The sequence below is a fragment of the Physeter macrocephalus genome, chromosome 19 (genome assembly GCF_002837175.3).
Source record: "Physeter macrocephalus isolate SW-GA chromosome 19, ASM283717v5, whole genome shotgun sequence".
Lineage (NCBI taxonomy): Eukaryota > Metazoa > Chordata > Mammalia > Artiodactyla > Physeteridae > Physeter > Physeter macrocephalus.
The window spans coordinates 55581239-55592428 of NC_041232.1; the positions used below are offsets into that span (position 1 = coordinate 55581239).

The 11190-nt window shown below is 35.8% G+C and overlaps 1 protein-coding gene across 3 annotated transcripts in view; it reads left to right on the plus strand.

Annotated features, from left to right (window-relative positions):
• PIK3C3 (phosphatidylinositol 3-kinase catalytic subunit type 3) overlaps positions 1-11190 on the plus strand; it is a 174335-nt gene that overhangs the window by 88435 nt on the left and 74710 nt on the right. For all 3 annotated transcript variants that reach the window (XR_002891345.3, XM_024120622.1, XM_028480039.2), the window contains exon 10: positions 641-826. Coding sequence is in view for 2 of the 3 variants with exons in the window: in XM_024120622.1 (XP_023976390.1) it covers positions 641-826 (186 nt within the window). In the remaining variant the exon portion in view is untranslated. The remainder of the gene's footprint in view (positions 1-640; positions 827-11190) is intronic.

An 11190-nucleotide genomic window follows, 5' to 3' on the forward strand; every position in this document is an offset into this window, starting at 1 on the left:
ACACACTCACATTGTTGTGCAACTCTCACCATCATCCATCTCCCGAATTTTTCACCTTCCTAAACTGAAACTCTGTCCCCATTAAACACTAATTCCCCAATAGTTACTTCTCTGTGTAAAAGAGACATACATATTTGACTTCATTTGAGTCCTTGTATGTGAGTATCTAGGAAAACCATTGACTCTGGGAGTTGTTCAAGAGTGGGGTTCTGCCCTTCTTGACTTTGGACTATCATTCATTGGCTGCAATATCTTATGTCTCACATGTCGATGTTGTAAAATGAAGGTTTTGTCTAAGGTATCTCTGAGTTCGTGAGACATGTATCAACTATTTCCCTGTCTTGAGGTCTGCAATGTTTTAAAATAACAAAAGCAAAATGAAGAAAAGCTGAAGAAAATTTTAAAATTCATAGTTGTTTGACCATGTTACAAGGAACATGATTTTTTTTTTCCTCGTCTGCAGTGTTTTTCTAGGATTGTGTGTATACTAAACACTAAACAAAGTGTTTATGTAAGGAGTCTGTCGTTGACTTTGTGACTCTGCCATCAAGTCCAAGTTGAGCTCTGCCTAGTCACCCTTGACCCTTCCTATCCCAGAATCAGCTATTGTTTCTAATTCTTAAACCTTTTCTGATTTTAGGCTTTGACGAAGTTCTTGAAATGTGTTAATTGGGATCTACCCCAGGAGGCCAAACAGGCATTGGAACTTCTGGGAAAATGGAAGCCAATGGATGTAGAGGATTCCTTGGAGCTGTTGTCCTCTCATTACACCAATCCAACAGTGAGGCGTTATGCTGTTGCCCGGTTACGGCAGGCAGATGATGAGGTGCATTGTTATTCATTACTCCTCTTCAACTAGGTACATTTTAAACTAGAGCCTGATTATGGACTGTGTGTGTGTGTGTGTGTGTGTGTATATGTGTTTGTGTGTGTGAGAGACAGAGAGAGAGAGGGAAATTTTTAGAAGGGAACAGGATATACTATGTGTGTTTGCAGAAGCAAAATTAAAATATTCCTCCAAGGATTCCTCTGAAATGAAAATTTACTTCCTGATCTGTTATGTGATAGGACAGTCTCTCCCAGGACATTTACCTGGCAGTAGAGCTTGTATTGCTCTGTCTGGAAAAAGGAATTCTAGTGAAAAATGGTTTAATGCAGTACCAGTTAGGGAATAATTCGGATCCCCTCTATCAGTCAGTCTACAACAAGCCACATTGAATTGTAGCCTTGAAAAGCCCTTGGGGCCTTTAAAGCATAGAGGTGCATGGTCATCGTATTCTCTTTCAAACCCCTCCTTTAAACTTTGAGCTACTGACAGTTATGTATATATGTAGATTTTCTGAATGTGGTTTTGAATCCTCTGGAAAGGAAAGACTACAAACATTATGGTGGCTATTTATATACATATAAGGCCACCAGGGAAGGTAGAAGACTGTGTTGACCCAAAGCATTGCTGGATTTTGAATTTTAGTTATTCCTAATAAGGTAGATGAATTCACTAATTTTTTTACTTATTAATTTTTATAGAGGGAATGTGTTCTCAAACATAACCTAATAGTTTATGCTGGCCTGCAAGCCTTATGGAATATGGGATGACTCTTCTCAAGCCTCAATATATATAGGAGTGCCGATCATTATTTTGAATTCATAGTGGTATCTGAATTTCAAGAAGCAAAATGCAGCATTTGTTAAGGTTGATAGTTGTATATGTATTTAATTACAATAAAATTTAAACACTGAAGTAAGTAGTATAGTGAATGCTCATACATAATTTACCCATCTTCAGCAGCTGCCAACTCATAGACAATTTGTTTCATCTCTAACACCAATTATTCTCTCCTCCCCATTCCCTACCCTCCTCTAGATTATTTTGACATAAGTCTCAGATATTGTATAATTTTATTGGAATAGGATGTTTTTCACTGTCCTGTCAAAGAGCAATTCCTAGCATTGTGATTCAGCATATTATCTTCTCCATTGTTGTTTTTACTATATCACAAGTAAAAAAATTATTACAATATTTATTTAAAATAGTGAAATGTTTGTTTTGAAATTCATTAGAAATTTCACTTTAGTCATTAAGTCTTTATCTATGTTTGACATGAGTCAAACAGAAAGGCCTCTGGGCTATAGTTAAGATAGTCCCCCTCAACATGGGTTCAGACTTTAAATAGAAATATTGTAAATCATTGTTTTTGATTGCCTGACTTTGTTGCCTTACAAGCTTAGAGGCTAAGCATTTGATTGTCTCTGGAGTTAACAGTATTCATGCAAGTACTGAATTATTTCTAGACCATTTTATAGTTTTTGTTATGACGTAAAGAATAATGATAGAAATATAGCATGCCTCCTAAACTGCAAAATATGGTTGTTAGTTTTGGGGTGCTTTTTGAGGTTTGTATATACTCAGCTTAAAAAAAAAAGGTCTTTTAATTCAGTTTCTACTGACTCTTCAGATGTATTTTAAGATTTGAATTATGTCTTTTCTCTGACTATGTACCTATATGTCTTTGGGAACATGTATTATTCTCACCTCGGTTTCCCATCCAAAAAATAGTGATAACAGCTGCTTATGTCACTTTATAGTTATGAAGAAAAAATTATCTGGGGCAGAATTTTGAAAATTGTACTCATACAGTTATGCTGAAGGATTGTAAATTTATATTATGTCAATTTCATACTCAAATCATTCATGTTGTACCTTTCATTTCTAATCGGTTTAAAATTTCTCCTTTTGCTTTGTCTGTGGAATAGTATAATATTTATGGTTTTATAAACTTCAAATGCTTTTTGGTATTTCAAAGATAATATAACCATATATTGGGTTGGTCAAGAAGTTCCTTTGGTTTTTAAGTAAAAGACACATTTTTTATTTTCACCAAGAACTTTATTGAACAGCATATTCACCATTTTGTTCCACAACCATCTGCCATTTTTCAGGCAACTTCATAATTCCATCTTCGCAAAACTTTTAATCTTTTTGAGCAAAAAACTGTTCCAGGTGCCTTTTACAGTCTTCCAGGGAATTGAAATTTTTTCAATTAAGAGAAAACTTTTAATCTTTTTGAGCAAAAAACTGTTCCAGGTGCCTTTTACAGTCTTTCAGGGAATTGAAATTTTTTCAATTAAGAGAATTTTGTAAAGACCGAAATAAATGGAAATCCGAAGATGCAATGTCTGGTGAATACAGCAGATGAAACAGAACTTCCCAGCTATAACAGTTTTTGACTGGTCATCAAAGAAACATGCGGTCTTGCGTTATCCTGATGGAAGATTATGCATTTTCTGTTGACTAATTCCGGACGCTTTTCGTTGAGTGCTGCTTTCAGTTGGTCTAATTAGGAGCAGTACTTGTTGGAATTGATCGTTTGGTTTTCCGGAAGGAGCTCATCATAGAGGACTCCCTTCCAATCCCACCATATACACAGCATCACCTTCTTTGGATGAAGATCAGTCAGCCTTTGGTGTGGTTGGTGGTGGTTCATTTCACTTGCCCCACGATCTGTTCCATTCCACATTATTGTACAGTATCCACTTTTCATCGCCTGTCACAATTTGTTTTAAAAACAGAACATTTTTGTTACGTTAAAGTAGAGAATTGCATGTGGAAATACGTCAAGAAGGTTTTCTTTGCTTAACTTATGTGGAACCCAAGCAACAAAGTGATTAAGATAGCCAAGCTGGTGCAAATGATTTTCAACACTTGATTTGGATATTTTGATTATGTCAGCTATCTCCTTCATGGTATTATGTTGATTGTTCTCAGTTAATGTCTCGATTTGATTTCTATCAACTTCAACTGGTCTATCCAACCATGGAGAATCGTCCAGTGAGAAATCTCCAGCATGAAACTTCGCAAACCACTTTTGACACGTTTGATCCGTCACAGCACCTTCTCCATTCACTGCACAAATCCTTTTTTGCGTTTCAGTTGCGTTTTTACCTTTCTTGAAATAATAAAGCATAATATGACAAAAATGTTGCTTTTTTTCTTCCATCCTCAATATTAAGCACCTTCTCCATTCACTGCACAAATCCTTTTTTGCGTTTCAGTTGCGTTTTTACCTTTCTTGAAATAATAAAGCATAATATGACAAAAATGTTGCTTTTTTTCTTCCATCCTCAATATTAAAATGGCTACACAAAAATTCACCAATTTTGATAAGTTTTTTTAAAAATGCACACTTCATATGACAGGTGTCACAATACGATCTAACAAAATTGTTTTGAATGAAGTTAAAGACAACTAAGTGCTACTAGAGCCATCTTACGGAAAAAAAACGAGCGAACCTTTTGGCCAACCCATAATAATATATAATATAATCATATAATAATAGCATCAAAGATACGTCAAAGGTCACTTTGGCTAAATATCCACATCTTGGATGACCAAAAAACTTGAATGAAAAATACTGTGTTTTATATTTGGACAGTCTGATTTTTTCAGTATACTGTAGTCCCTCCAGTAGCCAGGCCTTCCAGGCCTTTTTTTTTTTTTTTTTCTTTTAACATCTTTATTGCAGTATAATTGCTTTACAATGATTTTTCTCTTTCTGACTTAACTTCACTCTGTATGACAGACTCTAGGTCCATCTACCTCACTACAGATATCTCAATTTCATTTCTTTTTATGGCTGAGTAATATTTCATTGTATATATGTGCCACATCTTCTTTATCCATTCATCCGATGAGGGACACTTAGGTTGCTTCCATGTCCTGGCTATTGTAAATAGAGCTGCAATGAACATTTTGGTACGTGACTATTTTTGAATTATGGTTTTCTCAGGTTACATGCCCAGTAGTGGGATTGCTGGGTCTTATGGTAGTTCTATTTTTAGTTTTTTAAGGAACCTCCATACTGTTCTCCATAGTGGCTGTATCAATTTACATTTTGACCCACCTCCTAGAGAAATGGAAATAAAAACAAAAATAAACAAATGGGACCTAATGAAACTTCAAAGCTTTTGCACAGCAAAGGAAACCATAAGACAACAAGACAACCCTCAGAATGGGAGGAAATATTTGCAAATTAAGCAACTGACAAAGGATTAATCTCCAAGATTTGCAAGCAGCTCATCCAGCTCAATAACAAAAAAAAAACAACCCAATCCAGAAATGGGCAGAAGACCTAAATAGACATTTCTCCAAAGATATACAGATTGCCAACAAACACATGAAAGAGTGCTCAACATCATTAATCATTAGAGAAATGCAAATCAAAACTACAATGCGAAATCATCTCACACCAGTCAGAATGGCCATCATCAAAAAATCTACAAACAATAAATGCTGGAGAGGATGTGGAGAAAAGGGAGCACTCTGCCAGGCCTTTATATGTGCTACTTCATCGTCCTAGTGGAGTCTTCCTGCTGTTCATCCTTCAAGCTGTAGCACAGACCTCAACATCTCTGAGAAACCTCTCTTAACCATTCCAGGAAGCAGATGGCATTTATCTTTGTTTCTTTCCTGATCCCACAGCATTTGGTTTGTTCCTTTACTATATGATATTATCATCTTTTTTTTTCTGATTTGCTTTGCTTTTAAATTGCAAACGAAATAGTAACATAGAAAGTAATATTCCTTTAACAACTCCACTTCTCCAACCGTTTTTTATCCCTAGAAAGGTAGCCACTTATATCTTTTCATATATTCTCTATGCAAATTGCAGGCATATATATGCATGTATGGTATATATATACACCTCTTTAAAAATTAAGAAAAATAGGGATATCCTATACATATTGTTAAAAACTTGCCTTATTAATTGAACAGTGTAATCTTGGACATTTTCTCATCTTCAACGCATATATTTGGTGTCCATAAAGTCTGGAAACATAGGCAAATGAATATAAAGGCAAATAATGTCAAAGGCACATTTAATCTTTAGGAAAGCACTGTGTTTTTATACTTTATGGATACCTGTAGATGTACCTTATTCCTTTCAAACAGCAGCATAATATTTTACTGCAAATTTATTTTGTAATTTATTTAACCAGTCAGCTTCTGGTAGGCAGTTGTTTTATTTCTAATCTTTTGCTGTAACTATTTTAATGAATAGACTTTTGAATATGTTTTTCCATATTCTTGAATAAGTAGCTTGCATTAGAATTATTGTCAAAATATATATGCCTTTTACATATGCTTTTTTCTGATAATCCTTTATGAACCTTCTGTTTTTGTGCTTGTATCATACTTTTAAAAAATTGCAGGGGCTTCCCTGGTGGCGCAGTGGCTGAGAGTCCGCCTGCCGATGCAGGGCACACGGGTTCGTGCCCCGGTCCGGGAAGATCCCACATGCCACGGAGCGGCTGGGCCCGTGGGCCATGGCCGCTGAGCCTGAGTGTCCGGAGCCTGTGCTCCGCAACGGGAGAGGCCGCAACAGTGAGAGGCCCATGTACCGCAAAAAAAAAAAAAAAAAAAAAAAATTGCAGTTGCTTCATAATAACTTTAAACATATGATTGGATAAAACCCCTCCCTTCCTTTTTTTCTTAAACAATTTTCTTTATAATTTTTGTATATTCTAAATTTAGAACAATTTTGTCATTTTCTTAAAACTCTACCAGAATCTTAAGTGGAATTACATTAAATTTATATATTATATTAGGGAAGATTAACATCTTTATGATATTAAATCTTCCCTCCTGGAGATACATGATTATTCAAGTCACAATTTTATAAAATTTTTTTCACATTTTAAAAAATTATATTTATTCTGAGACAATTGTTACTATTATGAACTACCTCACCCCTTTTATCTCTTATTTCTGTTTGTTGGTTAAATGGAAAACTATGTTTTTATTTTAATATTTATATTTTATCTAGTTTCTTTAGTGATGTTTCTTGATAGTTCTATTAAGTGTTAGGTGGGTCCTTGTAATTTGTAAGTATAGCATCATGCTATGTGAAAAACATTGATATTTAGTACATAGTGTGCATGAAATAGATGCTGAATTCCTAATGTTAAACTCACCATACATTTGTAAAATAAATATTAATCAGTCTTTTAATATCTTTCTGAATTTGATTTGTTTAATGTTCTGTTTCAGAATTTTTAAAAGCCATATTTCTTACTATTGTGTGGCTCAAAAGGAGAGAGATTCCCTATTAGAATTTGAGGAAGAAGTGGCATTTGAGATAGACAATGAAGGAAGAGAATTTTCAGAGTTGGACATGAGTTTACATGAGCAATATGAGCAAAGGCAAAGAGATTGAAAAGTACAGGAAAAGTAGAAAATATTTCGCTTTAACAGAAGTGTGGGATATATGTAGCTGTCTGGGAAGCAAGGTCAGAACCCATGTATCTAACTGTAACTGTCTAACTGTAAATGTCTATGTGAAGAGTTACACTTAATTCAATAAGAAATGGGAGTGATTTTGACAGGGAACGTTGCATTTATATTCTGAAGCATTAGAATTAACTTGTTCTTGAGAAGAATGGTGATTGCTATCTAGATGGTATTTCATAGCTCTTGGGAAATTTTTACTGAATTGCCTGAGATAGAAATATGATTTTTTGTTTGTTTGTTTTGTTTTACTTGTATGCTTATGTCCTTCATGCTTGGAGGAATTTTATATTTTCCAAGATGTGCCTGTTTAATGAACAAACAGACTTCGCACTTACTACTGAAGTTAATTCATTTTCATACAAATGAAGGAAAGTGTAGTTTGAATACAGAATACCAGATGACTAACATAATCAGATTGTGATGAATGACTTAAAAAGAGGAGTTTTCTTCCAAATTTCTCCTTCCTGGGGAATTTAATAACAATGCAGTGTTTTTTTGATTTCATGTAGTAAGTCTTTTCTATACTTGGGAAAACACACTAGGTGATACATTCAGCAGCATTTCCAAAGCATGCAAGGCTAACAGTGAAACTGAATTACTTATACCTCCTAAGAAGGATACTTGATTAATCTATTTTCTGTTATGTAATTTTGTTTCTTAAAATAAGCATATAAGCATACCTAGCTGTTAGATGCCATAAATCTCAAATAAAATAATAGAAAATCAAACATTTATTGATCCAATTAAAAATTGTTTTTAGAAACAGAACACTATAGAGGTGCTTTGATAGTCATTTGATTTCCCTGGCCACTGATACTGATATATTTGAGTAAGAATTAATAAGCCAGTTAACCTTTCATTTAATTTTTTTGAGAAAAAATGGTATTTAATGGTAAAATCATGTATATTGCTTTTCGTAATTAAAAGAAACGTTGACGGTCAATATAAGAAAAAATTATGAAAAGAATATATTTTGGACGTGCGTGGTGTGGCTGGGCGCTGGGGTCCGAGCTGGGCTGGCTGGTCGGCGGCAGCCATCACAGGAAATAAGTGACCATGGTGCTCAATAGTTTGGATAAGATGATTCAACTTCAGAAAAACATGGCAAAAAAGAAATCGATTTAAATTAATATTGTTACTTTAACAGGAAAAACTACTCTGGCTGACTGTCTTATATCTAGCAATGGCATCATCTCCAGTTGCCTGGCAGGCAAGTTAAGGTACATGGACAGCAGAGAGGATGAACAGGTCCGAGGGATCACTGTGAAATCTAGTGCCATTTTACTACATTATGCAAAAGGTGAGGAGGAGTACCTGATTAATCTGATAGACTCTCCAGGACATGTGGATTTCTCCTCAGAAGTATCAACGGCTGTTCGCGTTTGTGATGGGTGCATCATTGTAGTGGACGCTGTGGAAGGGGTCTGTCCGCAGGCAGTGGATTGTAACATGGAAATATTTAACTGGTTAAAGAAGGTGTGGGGAGAAAGGAGGAACTGACTGCCGATGACTGTGCTACTTGAAACATCTCACTGACCATCAGAAAGCTGGTTTTACATTTCACATTCTGTAGTGTTCTGGTCTGTGATGGAGTTAAATCCCCCAAGTTTTGAAGAGATAGTAGAGAGAATGACTTTAAGGTGCCTTGACTTGTCTGTCATGTCCTCTTGGAGAGGGACTCAGCAAAAATGGGAGAGGTGTTTAGGAGGATCTGGAGGTTTCACTCCAGTGGAAAAGTTTCTGAACTGTGAGAGGTAATTGATAGCAAGATACTGAGTCTCTTCTGTTGGTTTGTCAGTCTACCACCCTCCCACCTACACATGCTGTCTCTCTGCCTTCCTCCTCCCCTCTCTTACTCTTCCAGATCCTTAACCTAGACTTTATCTTTCCCACCAAATTTCATATAACTCTGGTCAACGTGAAACTCAGAGTGGCTTTCTAAATTCAGTTTTTAAAAGAATTTTTCTTTGAAACCTTATGTGTTATCTTTAAAAATGTTGTCACCTTTGTGTCCTACTTCTTAAATGCCCTTGTTTTAATGTTTTTTAAAAAGAATAAGAAAAGATTTAAATTGCAGGCATACCTCTGAGATATTGCAGTTTTGGTTCTGAGCCACTGCAGTAAAATGAATATCGCAGTAAAGTGAGTCACATAATTTTTTTTTGGTTTCCCAGTGCATATAAGAGTTATGTTTACAGTATACTGAAGTCTCTTAAGTATGCAATAGCATTATGTCTAAAAAACAAATGTACGTACCTTAATTTTAAAAATACTCTATTGCTAAAAAATGCTAACGATTGCTGAGCCTTCATTGAGTTGTAATGGTAACATCAAAGTTCACTGATCACAGATTACCACAACAAATAGATGAATAATGAAGAATGTAAAATATTGTGAGAATTCCCAAAATGTGACATAATGACATGAAGTGAGCAAATGCTGTTGGAAAAATGGTGCTAATAAACTTGCTTGATGCAGGGTTGACACAAACCTTCAGTTTGTAAAAAATGCAACATCTGTGAAGCACAATAAAACAAAAGCACAACGAAATGTTTTCTTGTAGAAATGGAGAAAATTTGATAATTCCAAGAAGATATGCTGTAATTATTCTGTAACTTCCCGTCTGATTTCCTGTAAGGTCCCCCAACCGGAGAAGCACAGCCTTAGTCTTTGTAGTGTCTTAGGTGTCCTGACAAGACAAGTAAAATGAACAGACCTGACTTTAGAATAGCAGAATAGTGGTTAATGCTGAGAGGTTGTTTATGATCAGGAAGGCGTACATAGGGCACTTCTGGAGCAAGTAAAATGAACAGACCTGACTTTAGAATAGCAGAATAGTGGTTAATGCTGAGAGGTTGTTTATGATCAGGAAGGTGTGCATAGGGGACTTCTGGGGGAATGTTCTGTTTCTCGACCTGTGTGTTGGCAACATGAGTGTTTGTTTTCTGATTATTTACTGAATAAAATTCAGTAAACTCTGAAAAAAAAAAAGAATATATTTTGGTTTAAGTAAGGGAAAATACATTGTTGGGAAGTAAGTAGTCTGTCCTCATGGAATTTATAAAATAGTGGAAATGACGAAGAGTAAATAAACAAGTAATTACAAATGCTATAGTTGTTATAGACATGAAAGGAAAGAGTGGTCCATGAAATATTTACAAAGGATTTTAACCTGGTTTCTGGGCTTAAGGAAAGGTGACTAAAATTGAATTGATAGTCACAAAGTTTCAAATTATCTAATTATGAGTTTTGAGTGCCTGAGTGGCAATTGGAACTGGAAGACAATAGATGCTTTAAATTTTTTTTTTGAGTTTTGTGAGTTTCTTCAATTTGTAATTATTATTTGTTTTGTTTTAAATTTGTTTATTTATTTTTGGCTGTGTTGGGTCTTCGTTGCTGTGCGCGGGCTTTCTTTAGTTGCGGTGAGCAGGGGCTACTCTTCGTTGCGGTGTGCGGGCTTCTCATTGCGGTGGCTTCTCTTGTGGAGCACGGGCTCTAGGCACGCAGGCTTCAGTAGTTGTGGCACGTGGGCTCAGTAGTTGTGGCTCACGGGCTCTAGAGCTCAGGCTCAGTATTTGTGGTGCACGGGCTTTGTTGCTCCGTGGCACGTGGGATCTTCCCAGGCCAGGGCTCGAAACCATGTCCCCTGCATTGGCAGGTGGATTCCTAACCACTGCACCACCAGGGAAGCCCTGTAATTATTTTTAAAAGCAAAATTTTTGGAGTTTTCTTAGTAGTCATTGGTAAGGGCTAAGAACTACATTTATAGAATAAGATAGGAAATATTTCCATTCTGAAGATTAAACCTAGAGTGTTTTTTTTTTTGTTTTTTTTTTTTTTTGCGGTATGCGGGCCTCTCACTGTTGTGCCCTCTCCCATTGCGGAGCACAGGCTCCGGACGC